This window comes from Macaca mulatta, chromosome 19 (assembly GCF_049350105.2).
Source record: "Macaca mulatta isolate MMU2019108-1 chromosome 19, T2T-MMU8v2.0, whole genome shotgun sequence".
Classification (NCBI taxonomy): domain Eukaryota; kingdom Metazoa; phylum Chordata; class Mammalia; order Primates; family Cercopithecidae; genus Macaca; species Macaca mulatta.
Window position 1 is genome coordinate 66,443,731 of NC_133424.1, and position 27,983 is coordinate 66,471,713.

A 27,983-nucleotide genomic window follows, 5' to 3' on the forward strand; every position below is an offset into this window, starting at 1 on the left:
CCTATCCGCATTTGGTGCCTCTGTGGACTCATGGTCAAGAGGTTGGCAGGCTTCCCTTTTCTCGGCCTTGTTGATCATCTGTGTTGGGAAGGGGTTTGGTTGCTGAGGAAGTGAGAACCTTGAACTTGTGCAACCCCTCAGGCTGCAGGCTGTAGTTGATTGGGTCCTTGTCTGGAGGCCTTCAGGGTTTGAGGTCAGTGCGGGGATGGCTCTGGAACACAGCTGAGTTGCTGTAAACCACGTGAAGTCCACTGCCGCTTACTCGAGCTAGGTGGTGGCCCTTCCCTCGGTTGCTACTTGGGAAGTGATGGTCTTGTTGGACGTCCATGGGGCCAGCTGCTGCACCGTCTGGGCTCACTGTGGTCTTCCTTGGAGCGTGGGGTCTGGGTCTTGTGTGGGCTCGTGGATGGCCAGGGCAGCGTAGTCACTGGGCTCCTCTGGGAGCTCCCCTGGGAGGAAGAGTGCAGTTGTCTGGTCTGAGGTGGTGGCCCACCTGGGTGTAGCTCCCCCAGAGCTCCAGATGCAGCCGCCTGGAGGGGGAGAGGAGTGGGAGGTGAGGCGTGCGGTTCTGCTGGGGAGAAGCCTGCAGGCTGGGGAGGAAACGGGTCTTCATCTTCAGGGCTCTGTGAACAGAGGCAGCGAGTGGGCAACAGAGGGAGGAGACTCCGTCTCGAAAATTTGTAGAGACGAGTCTCACTGTGTTGCCCTGGCTGATCTCAAACTCTTGGCCTCAAGCAATCCACCCACCTCCCAAAGTGCTAGGATGACAGGTGTGAGCCACAGTGCCCGGCCTGCGTGGGTCTGTTTAACCTGCGGGCCTCTTGCTCCCCCTTTCTTGGTGATCTCCTTGGACCACTGCCCCCATCTCATTTTCTCCCTCTACCCTCATCACCAGGGATGACCCTGAGCCCAGGGTCTGAGCAGAGAGCGGGATGGGGGCTAGGCAGGGGCCCCTCACCTGCAACCAGCATATTGGGTGGGGGTGACGGGGTCAGCCTCCGGCAGGAGGCATCGTGTCCTCCGCAGCATCCGTGCTGGCCCCCATGTGGGTGGCTCACAGGGCCCAGGAGGAAGTCAGGGAGGGGGTTGGGAACCCCTTGTCCTGGTCAATGCAGAGCTGTCAAAACTGGCCTGAGTGACACTGGGCGGTCAGGCCATCTCCAGAGAGCACCAGCGATCCCGGCTGTGCTGAGAGGGAGGGCTGAGGGCTGCCTGGACGCCCCTGAGATGAGGCGACTGGTATTTAGGGGATGCACACTCTCTGGGGCCTGCAGGGAGAGCGCCCACGGTCTCAACTCCATGCCTTCTGCCTTGGGCTTCTGGCCCATGAAGGTCGGGGTCACCGACCACCCCGTGTCCGCCTAAGGCTTCCCTGGACACAGCAGGGAGATGGGCAATGAGGGTGGAGGTTGTGGCCCTGCCTGTCATGGTCCCCAGCAGTGCAGATGATTAGACTACTGAACCACATAGCATGGGGGGCAGATGGGCGTGCTGGGTATTAGGAGCCCTGGGCTCTGTGTTACAGGTCATGTGTTCTCATCAGTGGCCTTGCAGGAAGGGAACAGCCCCTCCCCCAGGGCCTTGCCCGGCTCCCCCTGAAGGATGGGGCTGTGGGGACAGTAGGCTCTGGGGGCCTTTTAGACCACATTTGACTCCCCCAAGCTCTGCCTGCCTCCACCTCACCCAACTCAAATCCAGGGGTGACCCTTGTTCTAGCACATAAGGCCAGAGAGGGCAGGGCCTTAGGACACAGCCCAGTCACTGTTCTAATTCTAGAGGCAGGTCCCTTGGTGTCCTGAGCTCTGGGATGCATCTTTTCTTTTTTTTTTTGAGACGGAGTCTCGCTCTGTCGCCCAGGCTGGAGTGCAATGGCGCGATCTCGGCTCACTGCAAGCTCCGCCTCCTGGGTTTACGCCATTCTCCTGCCTCAGCCTCCTGAGTAGCTGGGACTACAGGCGCCCGCCACCGCGCCCGGCTAATTTTTTGTATTTTTAGTAGAGACGGGGTTTCACTGTGGTCTCGATCTCCTGACCTTGTGATCCGCCCACCTCGGCCTCCCAAAGTGCTGGGATTACAGGCGTGAGCCACCGCGCCCGGCCGCATCTTTTCTTTAATCAACCTCGCGATCAGGCGGTGTATCGAGTGGTTACCACATCCAGGCATGCCGCCAGGAGGAGAGGACTTGTGGGTGAAGCTGATAGGATTCCTGCTGGACTCACGGAGCTTGGGTTACTGAAGACACATTACCCATGGTTAGACAGGAGGTAATTCTGCTCCGGTTTCGACAAGTTGTAGGAAAGGAGGAAAACATGCCCATAGCGGGTGAGCAGCGTGCACCTGGTCACGGGAGTGAGGGGTCCTTCTAGGGGATGGAGAGACCAAGACGTGAACAGCGAGTGTGGTGCGTGGAGGGCGTCCTCCACCAGAAACAGTGTGGGCTGTTCTCAGACCTGAGAGTGAGCCAAAGAAAGCTGGGACCTTGTCATTCAGGGGTCTTGTGCACCATGAAGATTTATTGGATGTTATACGTTTAAGAAAATGGGAGATCTGGCTGGGCGCGGTGGTTCACACCTGTAATCCTAGCACTTTGGGAGGTGGAGGTGGGCAGATTACGAGGTCAGGAGTTCGAGACCAGCCTGGCCAACATAGTGAAACCCTGTCTCTACTAAAGATATAAAAAATTAACCAGGCGTGGTGGTGGACACCTGGAATCCCAGCTGCTTTGGAGGCTAAGGCAAGAGAATCACTGGAACCCAGGAGGCGGAGTTTGCAGTGAGCCGAGATTGTGCCATAGCGCTCTAGCCTGGGCGACAGAGTGAGACTCCGTCTCAAAAAAAAAAGAAAATGGGGAATCTTTAGAAAGCACAGTAGAAACAGACGTCTGTTTATACAAGCCCAACACTGCACAGAATGCAATATGGAGGGTTTTACTGACGGATAACCATAACCACACTCCATTGTGAGCCCCACCGCTAGGTGATGTGCTAATAAGGATTCTCAGTGGTTTGTGTGGACTCCTCATGACCTGTGACACAAATATGTTTGCAGTTGAGTGGAATGAGGCAGGAGGGCTTGTCTTTATCATTGTCTACGAGCTCTGCAGAGGCGCCCGGCTACATCCAGATTGGCTCAGGAAGCAGCCATCAGAAGACTTACCAGTGTTCAATAACGGAGGGTGTGTGTGTCTGGCAGAGGGTGGGTGACTGTGATGAGTTTGCTGTGGCAGAGCGGGAGCCATAGCCCGTGAAGCTGGAAAGCGTATCGGGTTTGGTCATCAACAGGCTTGAACATGAGGTACAGGAACGTGGATCTTATTTCTGGAAGATGGAGCCCCGTCGAAGGAATTTGAGCAGTGGAGGGTCAGAGCCAGGTGAGATTGTCAGAAGAGGCCTCGGAAGTGATGAGAAGGATGGATGGGAGCCGGGAGTAGGAGGCCAGGAGGGAGCTGACGCAGTGCACAGACAGGGCATCCTCGGTCTCCAGTTGAGCTTGGACTGTGGGGATGGACCAGGGGACACGGGTGGAGCCAGGTGAGGAGCGACGGGGGCAGAGTGGTTTGGATTTGTTCACTGTGTGTGAAGCAGAAGAGTGTGAGGAGCTTTTCCACTCTCTGCGTTGGTTGATAGGAGGAGCCGGTGGGGCCGCCACAGGACAGACGGCCCGCATGGGAGAAGGAGGCCTGGGGAGGTATTTCTAAGACCGTTTCGTTCACAGAGGGAAGCACAAGCTTCCTTCAAGCCTGGGTTTTGTTTCCCCAAACAGGTGCCTTCCCTGACTTTCTTTTTGTTTTTAGAGACGGATTCTCGCTCTGTCGCCCAGGCTGGAGTGCAGTGGCGCGATCTCGGCTCACTGCAAGCTCCGCCTCCCGGGTTCACACCATTCTCCTGCCTCAGCCTCCCGAGTAGCCGGGACTACAGGCGCCTCCACCATGCCTGGCTAATTTTTGTATTTTTACTAGAGACAGGGTTTCACCGTGTTAGCCAGGATGGTCTCGATCTCCTGACCTCGTGATTCGCCTGCCTCGGCCTCCCAAAGTGCTGGGGTTACAGGCGTGAGCCACCGCGCCCGGCCAACTTTCCTGTTAGAGTAGCACTCTCTTTTCTTTTCTTTTTTTTCAAAACACGGTCTTGCTCTGTTTCCCATGCTGGAGTGCAGTGGCATGATCTCAGCTCACTGGAACCTCCACCTCCTGGGTTCAGGTGATTGTCCTGCCTCAGCCTCCCAAGTAGCTGGATTACAGGTGTGTGCCACCACACCTGGCTAATTTTTGTATTTTTAGTAGAGACAGTTTCACCATGTTGGCCAGGCTGTTCTCGAACTCCTGACTTCAATTAATTCTCTTGCCTTGGCCTCCCAAAGTGTTAGGATTACAGGCGTGAGCCACCATGCTTGGCCTCTTTTTTCTTTTTCTTTTTGAGATAGAGTCTTGCTCTGTCACCCAGGCTAGAGTGCAGTGGTGCCATCTCAGCTCACTGCAGCCTCCACCTCCCAGGTTCCAGCAATTCTCCTGCCTCAGCCTCCCTGGTAGCTGGGATTACAGATGCGCGCCACCATGTCCGGCTAATTTTTGTATTTTTTAGTAGAGATGGAATTTCACCATGTTGGCCAGGCTGGTCTTGAACTCCTGACCTCAGGTGATCTGCCCACCTCGGCCTCCCAAAGCGTTGGGATTATGGGCATGAGTCACCACACCTGGCCTCTTTTTTCTTTGCTGAAAAGAAAAGGTTTGTTGCCCAGGCTGGAGTGCAGTGGCACTATCCTAGCTCACTGCAGCCTTGACATCCTGACTCAAGTGATCCTCCCGCCTCAGGCTCCCGAGTGGCTGGGACTATGGCTGGGACTACAGACATGCACCACCATAGCCACGACTTATTTTTGTAGCAATGTCTATCAGCTGATGAGTAGAGAAACAACGTGTGGTATATCCTTACAACAAAATCTTATTCAACCATACAAAGGAATGACATACTCACACATGCTACACAGGTGAACCTTGATAATATATTAGATGAAAGCAGTCAGGAAAAAAAGGTCGCATATGACGTTATTTCATTTATAAGAAATATCCAGGCTGGGTGTGGTGGCTCACGCCTGTAATCCTGCACTTTGGGAGGCCGGGGCAGGTGGATTGCCTGAGCTTAGGAGTTCGAGACCAGCCTGGGCAACATGGTGAAATACCACCTCTACCAAACACAAAAAATTCGCCAGGCATGGTGGCATGTGCCTGTGGTCCCAGCTACTTGGGAGGCTCAGGTGGCAGGATCACTTGAGCCTGGGAGGCAGAGGTTACAGTGAGCAGAGATCACGCCACTGTACTCCAACCTGGGTGACAGAGTGAGACCCTGTCTCAAAAAAAAAAAAAAAAAAAAAGCAAAGAAAGCCAATCAATAGAGGCAGAAAGTAGGTTAATTGTTGCATGGGATTAGGTGGGAGTGATTGCTGAATGTAAACTGGGTTTCCTCAGTATGATAAAAATGTTTTGGAGTAAGATAGAGGTGATGCTTACAACATATTGTGAATTTACTAAATGCCACCAAATAGTGTTGTATCTCAATAAAAATATATTTGTTGGGTCGGGTGCGGTGGCTCATGCCTATAATCCCAGTGCTTTGGGAGGCGGGCGGATCACGAGGTCAGGAGTTCGAGACCAGCCTGGCCAGCATGGTGAAACCGTGTCTCTACTAAAAATACAAAAATTAGCCAGGTGTGGTGGTATGTGCCTGTAATCCCAGCTACTCGGGAGGCTGAGGCAGGAGCACCACTTGAACCTGGGAGGTGGAGACTGCAGTGAGCCGAGATTGCACCATTGCACTCCTGCCTGGGCAACAAGAGTGAAACTCCATCTCAAAAGAAAAAAAAAAAGAAAAGAAAAAAACCACACATACACTAGTAGATAAAATCAAATATTCTGTACCCTATAAATATGTACAATTATTATTTGTCAATTAAAAACTCTTAAGCTGGGCACAGTGGCTTATGCCTGTAATCCCAACACTTTGGGAGGTGGAGATGGGAGGCTCTTGAACCCAGGAGTTTGAGGCCAGTTTGGGCAACATAGTGAGACCCCATCTCTACAAACAATTTTAAAATATATTTTTAAAAAACTCTAATACAGTAGTCCCCCTTTATCTGTAATTTTCTTTCTATGTTTTCAGTAACCTGGTGGCCGACCATGGTCCAAAAATATTAAATAGAAAAGTTCAGGAATCGTAAGTTTTTAACAAATCAAAACTAAAAATATTTCTTTTTTTTTTTTTTTTTTTTTGAGACGGAGTCTTACTCAGCCCAGCCTGGAGTGCAGTGGCCGGATCTCAGCTCACTGCAAGCTCCGCCTCCCGAGTTTACGCCATTCTCCTGCCTCAGCCTCCTGTGTAGCTGGGACCACAGGCACCCGCCACCTCGCCCAGCTAGTTTTCTGTACTTTTTAGTAGAGACAGGGTTTCACCGGGTTATCCAGGATGGTCTCGATCTCCTGACCTCGTGATCCGCCCGTCTCAGCCTCCCAAAGTGCTGGGATTACAGGCTTGAGCTACCGCGCCCAGCCAAAACTAAAAATATTTCTAAAAAACCAAGAGTAGGCAGCAAAGGGGAAACAACAAAAAACAGAGGAGACAGACAAAAAGGCAAGCCTGAGCACAGTCAGGTGCTGCAGAACGATGTTTCGATCCGCTACACATTGCGTATGTGATGGTACAGCCTATGTATGTAGTAGGTTATACCACGTAAGTTTGTGTAATTGTAAGTACACTCTATGATGTTCACACAATAGTGAATTTTTTTTTTTTTTTTTTTTTTGAGATGGAGTCTCACTCTGTCTCCCAGGCTGGAGTGAAATGGCACGATTTTGGCTCACTGCAACCTCCGCCTCCCAGGTTCTCCTGCCTCAGCTTCCCAAGTAGCTGGGATTACAGGTGCGCACCACGATGCCTGGCTAATTTTTGTATTTTTAGTAGAGACAGGGTTTCACCATGTTGAGCAGGCTGGTCTCGACCTCCTGACCTCTGGTGATCCACCCATCTTGGCCTCCCAAAGTTCTGGGATTACAGGAGTGAGCCATCATGCCCAGCCAAAATTTTTTAATGATGGATTCTCAGAACATATCCCTGTCATTCAGTGACACATGATTGTAATGCCATCAGTGATTATATTAAATATAAGTGATCTAAAAGAGATTACAAGATTGGATTTTTTTTTTGAGATGGAGTTTCGCTCTTGTTGCCCAGGCTGGAGTGCAGTGGTGTGATCTTGGCTCACTACAGCCTCTGCCTCCCGGGTTCAAGCAATTCTCTGCCTCAGCATCCTGAGTAGCTGGGATTACAGGTGCCGGCCACCACACCCGGCTAATTTTTGTATTTTTAGTAGGGACGGGGTTTCACCATCTTGGCCAGACTAGTCTTGAACTCCTGACCTTGTGATCCACCCGCCTCGGCCTCCCAAAGTGCTGGGATTACAGGTGTGAGCCACCGTGCCCGGCCTGTTGTTTATATTTTATCACATTAAAAAAGCAGACGGATGAAAAATGTATTATGCAAACACTAATCAACAGGTAATTTCACTGGCCTTTTAATTGTTTTGGTTTATTTTTTTTGAGACAGGGTCTCACTGTTGCTCAGGCTGAAGTGCTGAGGTACCATCTTGGCTCACTGCAGCCTCGACCTCCTGTGCCCAAAGTGATTCTCCCGCCTCAGCCTCTCAAGTAGCTGGCACTACAGGTGTGTGCCGCCATGCCGGACTAGTTTTATTTTTTGTAGAGATAGGGTCTCACTATGCTGTTCAGACTGACTCGAACTCCCGAGCTTGAGCCATCCTCCCCACTTACCCTCCCAAAGTATTGGGATTACAGACGTGAGCCACTGCACCTGGCTATGCTTCTTAATTTTCCCATTTCGTAAGTTCGATGTGTAATATTGACATTATCATTGAATTTAAAACATTCACTCACTCTTTTTTTTGGTCTCCCTCTGTCACACAGGCTGGAGTGCAGTGGCACAGTCATAGCTCACTGCAGCCTCGGCAGCCTGAACCTCTTGTGTTCAAGGAATCCTCCCGACTCAGCTTCCCGAGTACCACACCTGGCCTTTACGTCGGTTTTTTTTTTTTCTTATTAACTCATTAATTATTGAGAAGTCTGTTGCTTTATTTCCAAAATGCGACGATATTAGTCATCTTTTTTTTTTTTTTTTTTTTTTTTGAGACGGAGTCTCGCTCTGTGCCCCAGGCTGGAGTGCAGTGGCGCAATTTCGGCTCACTGAAAGCTCCACCTCCCAGGTTCACGCCATTCTCCCGCCTCAGCCTCCTGAGTAGCTGTACTAGAGGCACCCATCACCGTGCCCGGCTAATTTTTTTTGTATTTTTAGAAGAGACGGGGTTTCACCGTGTTAGCCAGGATGGTCTCGATCTCCTGACCTTGTGATCCGCCCGCCTCGGCCTCCCAAAGTGCTGGGATTACAGGCGTGAGCCACCGCGCCCGGCCTATATTAGTCACCTTTGAGTCAGGTGAGTCCCACAAGTTCCCAGCGTCTCCTCGTGGTCTGTGTTAGGGGTCCAGGCTGACTGGGGTTCACTGGTGTCCACTGGGGGCAGCTCTCGTGCCTTCAGCAGTCCCAAGTCTCCTGCTGAGTGTGGGGTCTGGGTCCCCTCCGGGCTAGTGGATGGCCAGGGTGGCGTAGACACTGGGCTCAGCTGGAGGTTCCCCTTCTTGGGATGGAGGAGGCTCAGTTGCCTCCCGTCTGAGGGTCAAGCTCTGCAGCTGGGCGTAGGTCACATCCTGGGGGTCTTCAGATGCAGCAGCCTGCAGTGGGGGAGAGTGAGAGGGAAGGAATGTGATGGGGGTGGGGGAGGCCTGGGGGCCTGGAGAGGAAAGGACCAGCCTCAGTGTCCATCTGCCTGTCCTCTTCCGCCTGTGTGTCCTTTGTGTCCAGGAATTCCTCGGACAGTGGGGAGGGAGGGGAGGCCATTTCTCTCCTAGGTCCGGAGTGTTTCACCCGGGCATACGTCACTGCCTGGGGGTCTTCATCGTGTGGGCTCTGCTGGAGAAAGACACTGGTGGGGGGTGTCCTTGAGTCCCCCTGACCCCCTGGAGTCAATTTTCCTCACTGTTCCCAGGGTCATCCGATTACATCCCTTTCCTGATGGAATCTCAGGGACGCCCGAAGGCCGTGGAGGGTCTGGTCTCTCCCTCCCTGTGGTTCTGGCCTCTCCTCCTCACTCTGACCTTGCCCATTTGGCTGCAGCCTCACACGGCCTTCCTGCAGGAGCTCGCTGCTGCCTCGGGGCCTTTGCATGGCTGTTTCTTCTGCCTGCAGGGGCTCGTCCATTAGAGGATCCTGTGGCCCCCTCCGTCCAGGCTTCTCAGATGACAGCTGAGCAGACAGCCCTCCCCTTACATTCAGACTGGCCCCACTGCCCCACACTCTCTGCCCTTTCCCTGGTTTATGTTTCTTACAGCACGTTGCACTCCTGGACACTGCATTTATTTGCATTTTGTCTCCCACCACGAGGTGAGCTCAGGAGGCGGGGGTGGCTCTGCTCCCTGCTGTGTCTGCAGCTCCCACAGGGAGCCCAATCCACAGTGAGCTCCCTGGGAACACTGGCTGGATGAATGAATGAAGGGAGCCCAGGGGACCGGGGTGGTTCATCTATTCCTCATCCTCCTGAGGCCTGGGGAGCGCTCTAACCACCAGACGGCCAAACAGAGGAGGAGGAGCGGGAAGGGAACCCTGGAGGAGGCCCGCGAGGTCCTAGGACAGCAGGAGAGAGTGAGGTCACAGCAGGCGGGAGGCAGCGTGCTGGACAAGGAGGGGTCCACCGTGACGATGCTGAGAGCCAGGGGAAGAGGACAGAGAAGTCCTGCAGGATTAGATCTGGCACCAGGAGGCCTTTGGTGCCCGGGACAGGGGCGGGGTCTCACCTGACTGTCCAGCTCCACCCCGTCCTCAGGCTGTGTGTCCTTCATGGCAGCATCTGCTGGGGCAGAGCAAGGGGTTTGTCTCCTGGGAAGGATCCCTGAGAGCTCTCCGTCCTGCCGGCCCCTGCCCAGCTCCCACTAGGGCCACTGAGATCCAGGGAGGCCCCACAGTGGGGGGCGAGACCATCTTCCACGGAGCCCCAGACCCTTCCCAGCCCCTCCCTGTTGCTACTGAAATTTTGGGTCTCCCCAGCACCCCCATTTGTCCCTTCTCTTTCTCTTACAGAGGTTTTCTTCCTGGACGTCAGCAGCTGCGCTGGACCTGGGGGAGGACACAGGAGTGTGAGGGGCAGTCTATGGGCTGTGGCGGGTGGGAGTCTGGGGTCTTCAGGCAGAATTACCTCCTCAGCAGGCCCCTGTCCTTGGGCTCTGGCTCCGCAGCCCCTGCAGGACGCTGGAAATCAGTCTTTCTCTGGTCTGGGTGAAGATGGACAGAGTCTGAGCCCTGGGAACATTAGAACCCCCATTCTACACAGGCAACTTGAGGGGAAGAAGGAAAACTAAAAATATTCCTGCATAGATGTTTCAAATATTTTATGAGATAGAAAAAACTCCATGAATACTGAAGTTTGTAAATGCGTGCTGACATTACGTTTCCCTGGAACTGGTTTTCTAAACTGACACCCCGGTGAGTTTGGGTTCCCTCTGGCTGGTGCACCCTCCGTCGGCCCATGGGGTCCCCACTTCCCTACTCACCTGATATCTTGTGTTTGCTCTGACGCTGACGTCGGAGGACGAGGAAGAGGAGGAGGAAGAGCAGCAGGACGAAGGCCACCGAGACCCCAATCAAAGCCTCCAGGTATCTTCCCAGACCTTGAGCATGATAACGTCAGGAGTGGGAATGACGTCATTGACGTGAGCACCTACTGTGTGCAGGTGCGTGCCAGGTCTTTCCTTCAAGACCTCCAACCCTTACAAGCAGTTGTGCAACATGGAATTGCCGCCCCCACAACCCATTTCACAGATGCACAAACTGAGGCTCAGAGAGGGGAATCGCCTGCCCCAGGACCACCAGCCAGGAAGCGGCAGAGCTGGGAAGGGAACCCGGGAGTCTGACCCGCAGCCCTTGTTCCCTGCACCAGAGCTGAGCCCCAGAGATGCAGGGAAAGAGCCTGACCATCCTGAACCACAGCCCTGCTCCCCTCCCCTGCCCCAGGTCACCGTCACTGCTGCAGGTGGGACAGGACAGGCCCCTGTGGAATCAGGTCTGGGAGGTTTCCCTGGGAGGCCTCCTCTCCCAGGAGGTCACAGCTGGGAGTCAGAGCTGAAAGGAACGTTCCCACCCGCAGGCTTCTTTCTTTTTTTTTTTTTTTTTTTTTTGAGACGGAGTCTCGCTGTGTCTCCCAGGCTGGAGTGCAGTGGCGCGATCTCGGCTCACTGCAAGCTCCGCCTCCCGGGTTCACGCCATTCTCCCGCCTCAGCCTCCCGAGTAGCTGGGACTACAGGCGCCCGACACCACGCCCGGCTAGTTTTTTGTATTTTTAGTAGAGACGGGGTTTCACCGTGTTCGCCAGGATGGTCTCGATCTCCTGACCTTGTGATCTACCCGCCTCGGCCTCCCAAAGTGCTGGGATTACAGGCTTGAGCCACCGTGCCCGGCCCCGCAGGCTTCTTTCCTTTACACCTGGAGAAACTGAGGCCCAGGCAGCGGAGGGGCCTGTCCACGTCACCATCTCCAGAGGAGCCTGAACCTAGGACAGAACCCACCTCTGCCTCCCCAGGACCCCGCCCACCCTCCTCTCAGAGCCCCCACTCACCACTCTGGGGGCCTGACCCTGAGGGGTTGAGGGGCTGGTCTTCAAGGCCTCCTGGGTCAGGACAGAGAGGTGAGAGCTGGGGCTGCCCTGCTTCCCTATATCAGCCTGGCTCCTCCCCCAAGCTGGGCACCAACACCTCCCTCTGCCTTGAACCCCACCCTCCTCACCAGCCCAGCCTCAGAGTCCCTGGGACACAAGCCTGTCCTAGAGGGGAGGGTAATAGGATCCTTCGGGAGACTCAGACTGCCCTGGGGGAGGCCGCGCTCCCCAAGAGGCCTCAGTGACTCACCAGGGGTGGAGCGTGGCCCTGCGGGTGGGGGGCTGGAGCCTCCAGAGGGACCTGGAAGGAGCACAGGAGGCGGGTGAGGGACTCGGGCCGTCCATGGAGTGCAGCCTTCCACTCCCACTCTCCTCATCCGCCCAGTGGATCCCCGGGAACCATTCCTCTGCCCACCTGGTACCTTCTGCATGCCAGGGAAGGAGAACGGGTGGCCATGCCTAGGAGAAGCTCTGTTGGCCTCTCCCCTCTGAGGGCTGCGTCCCCTCTGGCTAAGCCTCCCTCACAGCCTCCCTCACTCCATCCCAGCCGAGAACTCTTCTGGAGGCTGGGCCGGAACTGAGCCTTTGAGCTCAGAGAGGACAGCGTCAGGGCCCTCACCTGAGACCATGAGCTCCAGGGGGTCACTGGGGAGAGACAGCAGGTGGGGACTGTAGCTGTGTGAGCCGTAGCACCTGTAGGTCCCCGCGTGGGCTGACGTCACAGGACCCATGGGGAATTCAGCCTGGTACTTATGAGCTCGGTACTTTGATCTCAGACGCAGCGGGGGATGGGCTGCCCCCTCCTTGGTCAGAAGGAAAGTGTGGAACTGTCCCCATGACTGACACAGCAGGGTCACGTTCTCTCCTGAGGCCACCGTGGGGCCCGGCTGCACCGAGAGGGAGACCGTGTCATAGACCTGTCCTGGAGAGAAGAAGGATGGGTGAGGGGCTGCCCCACCTTGTTCTGAGCTGACACCTCCCCAGGCCTCTCCCTAGGACACTTAGTTTCTCTGTCTTTGTTTTCTCTGAGTCTCCCCCTCCCCACCCATCCCCTGTCTCTGTCTCTTCCTCCCTTGGGACCCCCGCCCCTCATCCCAGCCATCACCACCTTGGCTCCCCCAGCAGGGCCTGTGCAGAGCCTGGGTCCCTGACTGAACCCGCTGGGCTCCTCACTTGAGATCAGGATGTCCAGGGGGTCACTGGGGGCCGACCACTCGGAGGAGAGGTTGTGTGCACCGTAGCATCTGTACTGGCCCCCGTGGGAGCCCCTCACAGGGCCCAGGGTGAAGTTGGCCTGGGAGAGCCCACCCTGGAGCTGACCAGGGCGCTGGAGGAAGTCACGTTCTCCCTCCTTGTACAGAGCGAATCTGTCGTAGCCGACGTTAGAGCCACACTGCAGGGTCAGGGTCTCTCCAGGGGCCACGACAGGGCCCTGCAGCATCAGGAGGGAGGGCTTCCTAGACACGCCTGGAGGGAAAGAGGAGCCGGGACTCAGAGAGCTGGTTCCTCCCACGCCCCTTCCTTCTCCCGTCCGGGCCCTGCAGGTCTCACTGTCTCTCACTCTGAGTCTCTGACCCCAGGGTCTCCTTCTCACCCGGGGCTGCCTTGGAGTCATTTCCGAGGAGTGGGGTCTCCCTAGCCCTGGCCCCTGTGCCTGATCCTTCCTCCTCTCCCTGAGAGCCAGGACCTCACAGCAAACACACCGGTGCCTTCCGGAGTCCTCCCCTTCCAGGTGAGGGTGGCCGAGGCCTCCTCCTCCCATGTCAGAGCCTCCCCATGGGGTCTCCCTCACGCCTGCAGCCCGTCCGTCCACACATCACTCTGGGTCCTTTCCAGAGTCAGTCACCAGCCAGAGTCCCCAAGCCTGTCAGCTGCCCCGAAAGTGGATTAGAGAAGGCCGTGGTCCCTCACCTGAGGCCAGAATCTCCAGGGGGTCACTGGGGTGGGACCACACCTGGGGGGTGTTCCTATAATAGTAATAGCATCTGAACGTCCACCTGTGGCTGGGGGTCACGGGGCCCACAGGGAACAGGGCCTGGAACTGCCCACTGTGGAGCTGCTGTGAGTCCAGGGTCCGGGGGAGCCTGTGTTCTCCTTCCTCAATCAGAACAAAATGGTGATATCCCTGCTGTGAGCCACATTGGAGGGTCACGTTCCCTCCTGAGGCCACCACAGGGCTGGGCAGGACTGAGAGGGTGGGTTTGCTGTAGACTCCTAGGAGAGAAGGAGGCACCGTGTTTAATGGGCTCCCACCTCCCGCAGCATCCCCAGGGCTGGACTGTGAGAGGGAGACGCCCCTGAGAGCCGACCCCCTTCCTGAGGGCAGGGCCTGGGGCTGGGACCCCTGAGTGTCCTCTCACCTGTCACCACCAGCTCCAGGGGGTCACTGCGCTCTGACCAGCCTTCAGGGCTGAGATAGTAACAGTGAAATCTCCCTGCATAGTGCTCTGTCATGGATGGGATGGAGAATCTGGCCTTGTTCCTGGGCTCCAGTGGTTTCTGTGTGTCCCAGGGCTCTGTGCTTCCCTCTTTATCCAGACGGTACTCCTGGGCCTCCAGGGTCCCCCGACACCAGATGGTCACGGGGCTCCCCCGGATGATCACAGAGTCTGGCTCAGCCCAGAGGGCGGGTTTGGGGAGGGGCCCTAGAAGGAAATCAGAGCCTGAATCCCAAGATGTCCCTCAGCCCTCAGATCCCAGCTCCCAGCCCCAGGACCCCCCGTCATCGCCATCAGTCACCCAGAACTGCGGTCTCCTCCCCCAGCTGCCCATGTGTGGCCCCTGTCCCTAGTGAGGAGGAGGGACCTGGGACAGCTGGGGACAGACTCACCTGCCTGCACGTGGGTCCTGGTGTCCAGACTCAGCCCTGGAAGAGAGTTCCCTGTGAGATTTGCCCCTGAAGCCTGAGCAGACCCTCCTCACCCTGGTGCCTCCCGAGCTTTTGAGGTCTCCTGATGGGCCAGGGCTTGTGTGTGGGGTGGGGTCCCTTCAAGACTCGGATCTCCCCCTCCCCATCTGGAAATCTCACCGAGGCAGAGCAGGGCTGTGAGGGCGGGGGTCATGGCGTCTCCTCCCAGTGGCCCGGGCTCTGCAGATGGATGAACCCTCGGTGCTGGCAGGACAGAGACACACACAGGGTGTGGCCGCTCGGAGGCTGGGTCCTTCTTGTCATGGGATTGTCTCATCCTCAGCCCACAGGAAGGGGAACTGCCCTCCCCCGGAGCCTGGCTCTCATTTCCCTAGGGCTGAGGTGGGGGCGGGCACCAGGCTCTCTGCAGACATTTCAGACAGAAATGGGGTCTCCCTGTCCCTGGGCCACTGTCTGCCTGATTTATCTTTATCTCACTGAGGGCCGGGACACAACAGCAAATAGACCCGGTGCCTTCCCCAGTCAGCCCCTTTCAGGCGAGGGCGACCGTGGGCTCCTCTTCCCTCTCAGAGCCTCCCCATGGGGTCTCCCTCCCTCCTCCAGCCCGTCCATCGGCTCAGCGTCACGGGGTCCTTACCATGGCAGTCGTCTCTCCAGCCCTGGAGATGCTTCAGGGAAGATGCAGGTCCATGCTGCAGGCAGACCCAGGTCAGCAGAGACGCACCTGACACCTGGCTGTGCAGCCCAGGCTGAGCTGCGTGTGGCAGTGAGAACACAGGAGAAATGCAGGGTCTACCGTGGTGGCTCACGCCTGGAATCCCAGCACTTCAGGAGGCTGAGGCGGGTGATGGCTTGAGGCCAGGAGCTTCAGACAGTCCTGGACAACATACTGTGATCCTGTCTCTACAGAAAAGAAAAAAGTGAGCTGGGCATGGAGGCTCATGCCTGTGGTCCCTGCTACTCAGGAGGCTGAGGTGGGAGGATCACTTGGGCCTGGGAGGCGGAGGCTGCAGGGAGCTGTGATCACCCCTCGGCAATCCAGCCTGGGCGACAGAGCAAGATCCTGTCTGAAAAGGAGAAATAGAGGGGATAAAGAGAAATTTTTAAAATATATATATATATTTCATTGTAATCTGTAATCTGATTCTGGGGGAGGGGAGCTGATTATTAATTATTATTTATAATAATAATAATTATTAATTATTATTAATTCCTGATTATCATCCAGGGTTTATGTGACCTTGGACATTAATGTCACCTCCGAGCCTGTTGTCATGAACCCCACTCATCACAGTGGCTGTGGGGTCAGTGGTGCCCAGGACACGGGATGCTCAGCCGTGGTGGATTTCCAGACCAGTTCAGACTGCAGGGTGGGACGGGACAGGATCCTGGTCCAGACCAGTTCAGACTGGAGGGTGGGACGGGAGAGGATCCTGGTGTCGGGTTCCACAGTCGAGGAGGATGATTGACGCCCCCACTCAAGAGCCGACATCGGCTGCAAACACCAAGAAGTGCTGCTTGTGATGCATCTGAAATATGCAGATCACCATAGCCACAGACCCAGAAAGAGAAAGAAAAGTTCCCAACATTGAGACGCGTCCCCTGCAATGAACAGAGTTCAAAGCTGAGTGGCCACAGGTGTCCGGGACCACCCAGGGTCACTAGGGAGGAGGAGGTTCCCACCTCCGTGTGGGACAGAAGAGGAACCCTGGGTCCTCCCAGGCAGTGAGGGGTCAGGGCTCTGGGTGAGGCTGGAAGCTGTGGCTCCCCCTCCCCTGTGTGTGTGGACAGGCGCTGGGGGGTCTCTGCTGACTCACTGGAGTCCACGCTCAGCTCTCAGCCCCTCCCCTGTGTGTGAGAAACAGATTCAGTCCACAGTTCTCAGACATGGGTGTCTGCCCCACAGGTGAGTGTGAGGCTGGCGTTGGTCCCATCCCTGCTGGGCACAATCTTGAGCTGACGCTAAGTTTGGGAGAGTGGGGCAGGAGCAGCGGCAACAATCCCCTTCATCAGGCTGATGCCTGGACAGCTGTGGGAGAAACCCTTTATGAAAGGCCAGGTGCGTGGGAGGAGATCTGCCCCACAGGAATGACAACCATATGAGGAAAGTTGTCGAAATGCATTAAGTAGATATTGTGAAGCTGAAAAACTATATTAAATTAACACCATTAAAAAGGAATTTATCTGGGCGTGGTAGCTCATGCCTGTAATCCCAGCACTTTGGGAGGCAGATGCGGGCAGATCACTCGAGGCTAGGAGTTCGAGACCAGCCTGGTTAACATGGTGAAACCCCATCTCTAATAAAAATATAAAAAATTATCTAGGCGTGGTGGTGAGTGCCTGTAATCCCAGCTATTCGGGAGGCTGAGGCAGTAGAATCTCTTGAACCTGGGAGGTGGAGGCTGCAGTGTGCTGAGATCACGCCAATGCACTTCAGCTGGGACAAGAGGGAAACTGTGGGCCGGGTGCAGTGCCTCACACCTATAATCCCAGCACTTTGGGAGGTCGAGGCGGGCGGATCACCAGGTCAGGAGATCGAGACCATCCTGGCTAACACGCTAAAATCCCGTCTCTACTAAAAATACAAAAATTAGCCGGGCGTTGTGGCGGGGGCCTGTAGTGCCAGCTACTCGGAAGGCCGAGGCAGGAGAATGGTGTGAACCTGGGAGGCGGAGCTTGCAGTGAGCTGAGATTGCACCACTGCATTCCAGCCTGGGTGACAGAGCGAGACTCCGTCTCAAAAAAAAAAAAAAAGCGAAACTGTGTCTCAAAAAAAAAAAAAAGTAATTTACTAGCCGTATATACCTACTATGCAAACATAACAAAATCAGAAACATAATTTAATCCAGGACAAGACAGCTGAAATAGTAAATATATACATTAGAATAAAATGTTCATTAAATTTTCCATACAGTATCATGGAAAGAACAGAAATTGAACAATAGAAAAGATTAATATATACAGGAAGTGGAATGAGAAGAAAGAACGTGTCTGTCACGGTTTCAGAAAGAAGGAAGAAGGATGTGAGTTCACGATATGCATGAAGAGCTAATGGTTGAAATTTTTATAGAACTGAAGAGAAAACATCAGTTGATAACTAAATTTAATATCTCCATCATGGTAAAGTGAAAAACATGAGGCATCAATTTAAAATAATCCTAAAACTACCAGAGAAAATGTAAATGACCCTTGAATGAATGACAAGTTCATCGGGACTGGAGTTCGAAAAAGCAAACAGCAGCCCCAGAAGAGACAGGAAAAACAACCACAAGGGCTTAATTGTGAGGACAGAGTTCTGTGCTGGGCCTAGTTATTACTATTATAAGTATTATTTATTATTATTTATTATTAGTTTTTGAGATGGAATTTCACTCTTGTTGTCCAGCCTGGAGTGCAATGGCGCGATCTTGGCTCACTGCAACCTGGCCTCGTTATTATTAAAGGACTAAGTTTCAGAGTCAGCTGTGGATAAATCCTAAAACACAAGGAGATTCGGGACATTTGTGAATCGTCAGGTCAGGCGGTGGTCTTATGAGGAATAAGGAGAGCGTTTTCAGTGTCCTTTTATCAGGTACCACGATAATAACAGAGAAAGAGAGAGATTGAGACAGACAGAGAGAGATGGAGAGACAGAGAAAGAGAGAGAGATATTGAGACAGAGAGAGGGAGAGGGAGACACACACACAGAGAGAGAGAGAGAGAGAGAGAGAGAGAGATTGAGAGACAGAGCCAGGCATCGCTGGAGCTGCAAGGCTGCAGATATGTTTGCATCTGGGCTCTTTCTGAAAGCCATACTAATGATGTAAATCAGGGAGTGGAATAATGAATCCCAAATGGAGAAGATGAGATGCTACTGTGAATAAAATAAATCAACAGTACATTTGAAAAACTAGTAAGCATAGATCTATCTGTAATCTGTGTATATACAAGTATATACATTTCTACTAAGAATCTGAAAGAGCAAGGAAATGGATTCGCGTCTCTGGAGCCTCCAGAAAGGAATGCAGCCACGTCATGGCCTTGATTTTGTCCTAAAAGACCTGTTCAGAATTCTGATATTCAGAACTGTGAGATAATGAGTTTGTGTTGCTGAAGCTGTTTAATATGTAGTAATTTGTTATGGCAGCAATAGCAAACCAATACTAACACAAACAGCCTCTGAAAAGAAAAATAGTTGATATTTCATACTTTTAAATCAACAGTCTGTGAAGAAGAGAAAGTTATACACTTTCACTCAGCCAACCACATGTCCTTAAAATTTACAATTTACAAAGCATCAATTGAGACACAATGGAGGATTTGAAGAAATATTGATCAGACTTTGATAGATTAAGTGAACAAAATATTTGTGAAAGTTGAATGGCATGAATGTTCAATCTGATGCTTATATATGATGTTTCGATTGTTTATGTATTATGTAAGTTTGTATAGAAACATTTCTGGAATATACATATAACAACAAAGTGGGAAAGTGTATTTCTTTATATATTTATTTTTGAAACAAGGTCTCTCTCTGTTGCTCCATCTGAAATACAATGGCACTATCCCAGCTCACTGCAGCCTCGACCTCCCCAGGCCTAGGTGGATCTCCCACAACCATCTCCTGAGTAGCTGGGACTACAGGATCATGCCACCTTGCCCAGCTAAATTGTTTTAATATGTATTTTTTGTAGAGACGTGGTTTCGCTATGTTGCCCAGGCTGGTCTCAAACTCCTGGGCTCACGGGATCTGGCCACCTTGGCCTTCCAAAGTGTTGGGATTACTGGTGTGAGCCACCGTGTGAGGCCAGGAATACTTACTTATGAAAACATATTGATCAAAAGTATCTATCTTTTTTTTTTTTTTTGAAACGAAGTCTTGCTCTGTTGCCAGGCTGGAGCACAGTGGCGCGATCTCGGCTCACTGCAATCTCTGCCTTCTGGGTTCAAGCGATTCTCCTGCCTCAGCCTCCTGAGTAGCTAGGATTACAGGCGCATGCCACCACATCCAGATAATTTTTTTGTATTTTTAGTAGAGACAGGGTTTCACCATGTTGGCCCGGATGGTCTCGATCTCCGGACTTGATGATCTGCCCACCTTAGCTTCCCAAAGTGGTGGGATTACAGGTGTGAGCCACTGTGCCCGGCCATATCTATCATTTTTAGACAACAAAGTAAGCATCCAAACTGTTACTACAGGTAACGTTTCCTGATTAGAAATTCCATTAAATTAGCAGCCAACAATAAGAAGACATTTGGAGAAAAAGCAATACTTTGGAAACAAATAGCATTCTAAATATTGATGGGTTTTGGCTGGGTGTGGTGGCTCATGCCTGTAATCCCAGCACTTTGGGAGGCTGAGGCAGGTGGATCATTTGAGGTCAGGACTTTGAGACCAGCCTGGCCAACATGGTGAAACTCTGTCTCTACTGAAAATGCAAAAATTATTTGAGTATGGTGGCACACACCTGTATTTTCAATGACTCGGGAGGCTGAGACAGGAGATTCACTTGAACCCGGGAAGTGGAAGTTGCAGTCAGCTGAGATCATGCCACTGCACTCTAGCCTAGGCAAGAAAGACTCCACTGCAAAAACAAAAACAAATATTCATGGGTTATAGTTTCACACAACATTAAACTGATAGAACATTAACAAAAAAAAGTCAATGAAATTATAACATATGAACATCTGTGGGATGTAAAGTAAGAGAGTGAGAGAGAGAGAGAGCACAACAATTACCAAACCAAGTTGGAAAGAAGCACCACTACCAGTCCTACAGACATAAAAGGACTAGTGAACCAAAACTAGAAATCTATGCTAAGATGTTCTACAACTTACATTTAATAGAAAATATCTTGGGCCGGGCGCGGTGGCTCAAGCCTGTAATCCCAGCACTTTGGGAGGCCGAGACGGGCGGATCACGAGGTCAGGAGATCGAGACCATCCTGGCTAACACGGTGAAACCCCGTCTCTACTAAAAAATACAAAAAACTAGCCGGGCGTGGTGGCGGGCACCTGTAGTCCCAGCTACTCGGGAGGCTGAGGCAGGAGAATGGCGGGAACCCGGGAGGCGGAGCTTGCAGTGAGCTGAGATCCAGCCACTGCACTCCAGCCTGGGCGGCAGAGCGAGACTCCGTCTCAAAAAAAAAAAAAAATATATATATATATATATATATATATATATATCTTGAAGTATACAAACTACCAAAATTTACTCAAGAACAAATATATAGTGTAACATTTATTTTTATTAAAGAAATTCAACTGGCTGGGTGCAGTGGCTCACACCTTTAATTCTAGCACTTTGGGAGGCTGAGGCGGGCAGATCACCTGAGGTCAGGAATTCAAGACCAATCTGGCTAACATGGTGAAATCCTGCCTCTACTAAAAATACAAAAATTAGCCAGGCGAGGTGGCACATGTCTGTAATCCCAGCTACTCAAGAGGGTGAGGCAAGAGAACCATTTGAACCCGAGATGCGGAGGTTGCAGTGAGCTGAGATCACACCCCTGAATTCTAGCCTAGGTGACAGAGGGAGACTCCGTCAAAAAAAAAAAAAAAAAAAAAATTCAACCTACATTCAGAAATCTTTCCATAGGGAAATCTGGCCTGAATGGGTACACTGTTGATTTCTACCAAATATTTGAGAAAGTAATAATAACATGGAAAATCTAGAGGAAGTGAACAAATTCCTAGACACACATAACCTACCATGATTGAACTGGGAAGAAATCTGAATAGACCAATAACAAGTAACACAATGGAAGCTGTAATGAAAAGTCTCCCAGTAAAGAAAAGCCTGGGACCTGATGGCTTCACTGCTGAATTCTACAAAACATTCAAAGAATAAATAAAATCAATGCTACTCAAACTATTCTGAGTAATAGAGGAGGGAATACTTCCAAACTCATTCTACAAGGCCATATCACCCTAATACTAAAAGTACACAAAGGCACATCAAAACAAGAAAACTACAGGCAAGATCTCTGATGAATATTGATGCAAAAATCCTCAACAAAATACTAGCAAACCAAATTCAACAATATATGAGAAACATCATTCAACATGATTAGGTGGGATTTAATCCCTGGGATGCAAGGATCGTTCAACATACGCAAATTAATTAATGTAATACATCATAACAACAGAATGAAGGATAAAAACCATATGATCCTTTCAAATGATGCTGAAAAAGTACTTAGTAAATTTCAACATCCCTTACGATAAAAACCCTTAAAAAACTGGGGATAGTTGAAATATACCTCAACATAATAAAAGCTATATATGACAGACCCACAGCTAGTATTATGCAGAATGGGGAAAAACTGAAAGCATTTCTTCTTAGACCTGGAACGTGACAAAGATGCCACTGTCACCACTTTTACTCAACATAGCACTGGAAGCAATCAGACAAGAGAAAGACATAAGGGGCATTCAAATTGGGAAAGAAGAAATCAAATTATCATTGTTTGCAGATGATATGATCTTATCTTTGGAAATATCTAAAGACTTCCCAGGAAAACTATTAGAACTGATAAATTCAGTTAGGTTGCAGAATACAAAATCAACATTTAGAAATCAGAAGCATTTCTAGCCAAGCACAGTGGCTCACGCCTGTAATCCCAGCACTTTGGGAGGCTGAGGCAGGTGGATCACGAGGTCAGGCATTCAAGCCCAGCCTGGCCAACATGGTGAAACCCCGTCTATACTAAAAATATAAAAATTAGCCAGGTACAGTGGTGGGCACCTGTAATCCCAGCTACTTGGGAGGCTGAGGCAGCAGAATCACTTGAACACAGGGGGCAGAGGTTGCAGTGAGCCAAGATCATGCCACTGCACTCCAGCCTGGGCAACAGAGCGAGACTCCATCAAAAAAAAAAAAAAAAAAAGAAAGAAATCAGAAGTATTTCTATATATCAACAGTCAACAACCTGAAAAAGAATAAAAGCTCATCTCATTTACAATATCCAGATGTAAAATTAAATACCTAGGAAATGACTTAACCAAAGAAGTAAAAGATCACTATAATGAAAACTATAAAACACTAATGAAAGAAATTGAAGAGGACACCACAAAATGGAAAAATATTCCATGTTCATGGATTGGAAGAACCAATATTGTTAGAATGTCCATAGTACCCAAAGCAATCTACAGATTAAATGCAATGCACATCAAATACCAATGACATTCTTCCCACAAATAGAAAAAAAAATCCTAAAATGTATGAATCACAAAAGACCCAGAATAATCAAAGCTATCCTAAGCAAAAATAATAAAACTGGAGGCATAACATTACCTGATTTCAAATTATACTACAGAGCTATAGCAACCAAAACAGCATGGTAGTGGTATAAAAGCAGACACATATGTCAATGGAATGGAACAGAGACCCCAGACACAAATCCATACACCAACAGTGCATGGATTTCAACAAAGGTGCCAAGAGTATACACTGGCAAAAGACAGTCTCTTCAATAAATGGTGCTGGGAAAACTCAATATTCATACTCAGAAAAAGGAAACCAGACCCCCATCTTTTGCCACATACAAAAATCAAATCAAAGTGGATTAAAGACTTAAATCTAAGACCTCAAATTGTGAAATGACTACAAGAAAACTGGGGGAAATCTCCGGGATGTTGGTCTGGGCAAAATTTTTTTGAGCAATACCCCAGAAGCACAGGCAACCAAAGCAAAAACGGACAAATGGGGTCAAATCAAGTTAAGAAGCTGCAGAGCAAAGATACAATTAACAAACATTCCCACGGAATGGAAGAAAATATTTGCAAACCCCCATCTGACAAGGAATCCCTAATAACTAGAATAAATAAGGAGCTCAAAAGACTCTATACGAAGAAATCTAATATTTCAATCAAAAAATGGGCAAATATTTGAATAACCATTTCTCAAAAGAAACAGATGGCAAAGAGGCATATGAAAAGGTGCTCAACATCACTGATCATCAGAGAAACGCAAATCAAAACTACAATGATACTATCTCATTCCAGTTAAAATGACTTATATCCAAAAGACAGGCAATAACAAATACTGGCGAGAATGTGGAAAACAGGGAACCCTTGTATACTGTTGGTGGGAATCTAGATTAATACAACCAGTATGGAGAAGTTTGGAGGTTCCTCAAAAAACTAAAGCTAGAGGTACCGTATGATCCAGTAATCCCACTGCTGGGCATATACCCAAAATAAAGAAAATCAGTCTATCAAAGAGATATCTGCACTCCTATGTTGCCCATTTCTATTTCTCCTATAGAAATCTTTTGTGATTCAGCTGGAGTGTAATGGCGCGATTTTGGCTCACTGCAGCCTTCGCCTCCCGGGTTCAAGTGATTCTTCTGCCTCAGCCTCCTGGGTAGCTAGGATTACAGGCGCCTGCCACCACGCCTGGCTAATTTTTGTATTTTTAGTAGAGATGAGGTTTTGCCACGTTGACCATGACAATCTCGAACTCCTGGCCTCAAGTGATCCCCCCGCCTCAGCCTCCCAAACTGCTGGGATTTCAGGCATGGGGCACCGTGCCCGGCCAATATATTTATTTCTATTTACTATGCTAGGAGTTCTAATATGAGAAGAGAACAGAAACATATTTCAATGTGTAACGGCCCCTAATGATTCAGCTTTGATGGTAAATATAAATCCATCTGCACATGGCAGTCTTACCTGCGCGTCTTGTCTCGTCCTTGTCTTATTGGGATGCGAGTGATACTGGATTCAGATCCTGTCCTCTTCCAGCATGACTGCATCTTTATTTACCTAATCACATCTCTAAGGACCCTGTTTCTGCATGAGTTCACACTCACAGGTAAGGGGGGTTAAGGTGCCAACATGTCCTTTTGGGGTTACAATGCAACCCATGACACCCATCATGGTTGTGTCCACTGCGGAGCCTCCGTCAGTGCCCAGTGAGTGATCTACGCTGCCCATAATTCTCCCTACCGGCTGTTCTACTGTGATAAAGAAAATAAAAAGAAAAGGGTACAGTTGGCCGGGGGCGGTGGCCACGCCTGTAATCTCAGCACTTTGGGAGGCCGAGGAGGGTGGATCACTTGAGACCGGCCTGGCCAACATGGTGAAACCTTCTCTCTCCTCAGAAACAACAACAACAACAACAACAACAACAAATTAGCCAGGCATCCTGACACACGCCTGTAATCCCAGCTACTCTGGAGGTCGAGGCAGGAGAATCACTTGAATCCGGGAAGCAGAGGTTGCAGTGAGCGGAAGAAAGAAAAGGGCAAAGGGGCTTGAGGGCGGCAGGCTGGGGGAGCTGCCCGGAGCGGGCGCCGCTGCCATGTTGGGTCTGAAGCGAGGGAGGAGGCGGCGTGCGGAGGCGGCGTGCGGGAGGCGGCGTGCGGGAGGCGGCGTGCGGGAGGCGGCGTGCGGGAGGCGGCGTGCGGGAGGCGGCGTGCGGGAGGCGGCGTGCGGGAGGCGGCGTGCGGGCGCCGCCGCCATGTTGGGTCTGAGGCGAAGGAGGAGCTGCGGGCGCCGCCGCCATGTTGGGTCTGAGGCGAAGGAGGAGCTGGCGTGCTCAGCGGGCGTGAGGAGCGGGCGGCAGCGGTGTGGGATCTGTCTCTGCGAGCGGCCAGGAGCAGCGGCGGCCCCGGCGCCATTGAGCGGGAGCACCCTTAACATCAGCAAGCATCAGCCTCAGTCCAAGGTGGAGATCCACTACGAGGGCATCCTCTACACCATGACACCGAACACTCCTCCGCAGCCCTCGCCAAAGTTCGGTCCTTTGGTCCAGAAGACAGACCGCCAGATGGTCCAGTACCGCCACAAGATGGAGTCTTTGACTCCGTTGTATTCCGTGGGAGTGACATGAAAGACCTCTCACTGTTTGCGAGCCACCGAAACCACGGTGTTCTTTGCCTGAAGACCCAGCTATCGTGCAGTTCTCACTAGGCTCATCGACTTCTTCATTCCAGTCCGTGGGTTCTTACGGGCCTTTCGGCAGGATGCCCATATCCAGCCAGTTCAGTCCACGTTCCTTAGTGGGGCAGCATTTGGTGCTCTTGGTGTTGCCGGAAGCTCTTTGACCTCCTTTGGAATAGAAATATCAAACAGTGGTACCTTGCCCCAAAGTAGTGCGGTTGGTTCTTTCTTTACACAGGATACAAGATCTCTAAAAACACAATTATCTCAGGGTTGTTCAAGCGCTCAGTTCCACCCTTTGAGAAAAAGCCCAACCATGGAACAAGCAGTGCAGACCGCCTGGGCCTGCTTACCTGCTCCAGCACCTGTTGGGAGAAGGAGTCCTGTGTCAACCAGGCCTGTGCCATCCACCAGCCAAAAAGCAATAGAGAATCAGGAGCACAGGTGAGCTGAAGCACACAAGGTTCCAAGGCCAGAAAATGAGCAACTCAGAAATGATAACAAGAGACAAGTAGCTCCAGGTGCTCCTTCAGCGCCAAGAAGAGGGCGTGGGGGTCGTCAGGGTGGCAGGGGAAGATTTGGTATTCGGCGAGATGGGCCAATGAAACTTGAGAAAGACTTTGACTTTGAAAGTCCAAATGCACAATTCAACAAGGAAGAGATTGTCAGAGAGTTTCATAATAAATTAAAAGAAGATAAACTTGAGAAACGGGAGAAGCGTGGAAATGGTGAAGATAAAGGAGACTCAGGAGTTGATACCCAGAACAGTGATGGACATGCTGATGAAGAAGATCCACCTGGACGTAAGTGCTATTATGACCAAACTAAATCCTTCTTTGATAATATTTCTTGTGATGACAATAGAGAACAGAGACCAACCTGGGCTGAAGGAAGATTAAATGCTGAAACATTTGGAATCCCACTTTGTCCAAACCGTGGCCGTGGAGGACACAGAGGCAGAGGAGGTCTTGGTTTCTGTGGTGGCAGAGGGCGTGGTTGTGGCAGAGGTGGTACCTTGACCACAGTGGATTCACCGTGGTGGATTCAGAGCAGGTTCTGGGGACTGGGAGTTTGCACATTTTGAATATAGGAAAAACACAGCTTTTGGCCCCTAAAAGGTCTGAATTGATGGTACTGCTTTCTGAAAGAAAGACAACAAAGCTGCTGCATAGTCTACAAACAAATCTCTGAAAATAGGTGAATTTCTAGCTCTTCGTGGTCCCCGAAATTGATTTCAGTCTTTGAGAAGAATGAAGAAGTGAATTCGCTGTACGTTTGCCTCCAGCACTGGGTTTTTGTTTTTTGTTTGTTTTTCTGTTTAATTTCAGAGATAAAATGCAGTCAGTTTTTGGGGGAGGAAGGCTTATCTTAAGAATGAGGATCAACTATATTTGGAATAACAGAAGGTTAAGTAATTTCTTCTGTATAGTTAAACTAAAGCAGTAATTCAGTGGGACTTATAAGTATTGTTTCATCACCTAAAGTTTTTTTTTTTTTTTTTTTTTTTAATCACTGAATTGTATGTGGTAATTGCAGGTTGCCTGCAGATAGGGCCGTGATACTGTTCTGAGCCAAGGAGGTTATGTGTGTATCTTTCTTCTCCTTTCTTTTGGGGAATCTTGTCATATGAAGTAGCTTATTTCGTCAGTTAATTAGGGTGCTGGATGGTAGAGAATTTTGTCAGTCAACTATGTACACACGGTAAATACTGTTTCTTAGGCAAACGTAACTTTTTATATAGTTGTAAAATTCCTTTATATTCCATTGCCAAAGAAACATTAAAAACTTTGTACAGCTGTATACCAAGCAACTATTTTTTTTTTTTTAATAAACATTTTAAAGTTAGCAAAAAAAAAGAAAAGGGAAAGGGCAAAGTGATCACTTTTGGCATAAGGTAACCCTTATTTTCTTCCCTGGTGGTAATTTCCCACCAGACAGATCATCTAACCCCAAATCACCTAAAGGTGCAGGCCCAGGATGTGCTTATCTCCCCAGTGGGTCACCTGGAAGCGTGGGGATGCGGGCTGTTGATGACACGCTCCTTTCCTTTACCAGCCCGTAGGTCCTACCTCTGAAAAGACATAGCATTTTCAATTGCAGAGCCCATTATAGAAAAATAAATAAGAACAAAAATATTAAAAGACATAGCATCATTTATGTTCATTCTTATGAATATGTATATTGTCTACAGCTATCTATATCCCTGTTTTATATCTATGTCTATTACACCATCAGAGAGCATGTAAAGTGCAGAGTCTCATCCATAAACCGTTTCTTGCATCTACTGTAAGAGGCCATTCTGATGCTCTGTCAGCCCCAGCAGCACCCAACCACTACATGGCACGCATCCTATCTCAGGTCATCCCCAGGATATCACGTGGCCCTGTTCTCATTGCCCCACTGATTTCATGTGCGTGTAGGTCCCTCGATCTGAGATTAAGTCATGAGATGCTCCATTTAACAGGTGGGAGACTCCGCTTCCTGG

At 50.7% G+C, this 27,983-nt stretch overlaps 1 protein-coding gene, 2 long non-coding RNA genes and 1 pseudogene across 52 annotated transcripts; 2 read left to right on the top strand and 2 right to left on the bottom strand.

Moving 5' to 3' along the window:
- The first annotated feature begins 1,884 nt into the window (after positions 1 to 1,884).
- Positions 1,885 to 16,951, top strand: LOC114674054 (uncharacterized). 5 transcript variants are annotated; one of them, XR_013410252.1, is made up of 11 exons: positions 1,885 to 3,370; positions 7,596 to 7,712; positions 7,973 to 8,496; positions 9,106 to 9,500; positions 10,194 to 10,766; positions 10,932 to 11,142; positions 11,575 to 11,793; positions 12,540 to 12,704; positions 13,344 to 13,495; positions 15,236 to 15,552; positions 15,861 to 16,951. It is a non-coding gene; the product is annotated as an uncharacterized LOC114674054 (long non-coding RNA). The 5 variants fall into 5 exon arrangements; XR_013410253.1 differs by lacking the exon at positions 7,596 to 7,712; XR_013410254.1 differs by lacking the exon at positions 7,596 to 7,712 and having other exon boundaries at positions 9,448 to 9,500.
- Positions 8,120 to 15,389, bottom strand: LILRB3 (leukocyte immunoglobulin like receptor B3). 46 transcript variants are annotated; one of them, XM_077981365.1, is made up of 14 exons: positions 14,792 to 15,209; positions 14,594 to 14,629; positions 14,124 to 14,408; positions 13,675 to 13,977; positions 12,937 to 13,230; positions 12,383 to 12,685; positions 12,014 to 12,064; positions 11,725 to 11,772; positions 10,664 to 10,780; positions 10,309 to 10,384; positions 10,192 to 10,229; positions 9,911 to 9,963; positions 8,871 to 9,029; positions 8,120 to 8,791 (listed from the first exon to the last, which is right to left on the bottom strand). In XM_077981365.1, the coding sequence occupies exons 1-14, from the start codon at positions 14,946 to 14,948 to the stop codon at positions 8,645 to 8,647; spliced, it is 2,067 nt and encodes a 688-aa protein (XP_077837491.1). In that variant the 5' UTR covers positions 14,949 to 15,209; the 3' UTR covers positions 8,120 to 8,644. The 46 variants fall into 46 exon arrangements, 40 of the variants coding, with proteins under 40 accessions (XP_077837491.1, XP_077837489.1, XP_077837495.1 ...); XM_077981363.1 differs by having other exon boundaries at positions 11,725 to 11,775; XM_077981369.1 differs by having other exon boundaries at positions 8,901 to 9,026; positions 14,792 to 15,208.
- LOC144337291 (uncharacterized) lies at positions 15,506 to 26,616 on the bottom strand. Its single transcript, XR_013410263.1, has 3 exons — positions 24,287 to 26,616; positions 15,891 to 20,196; positions 15,506 to 15,535 (listed from the first exon to the last, which is right to left on the bottom strand). It is a non-coding gene; the product is annotated as an uncharacterized LOC144337291 (long non-coding RNA).
- On the top strand, positions 25,064 to 27,359 carry LOC694325 (protein LSM14 homolog A-like; annotated as a pseudogene).
- The last annotated feature ends 624 nt before the right edge of the window (positions 27,360 to 27,983 follow it).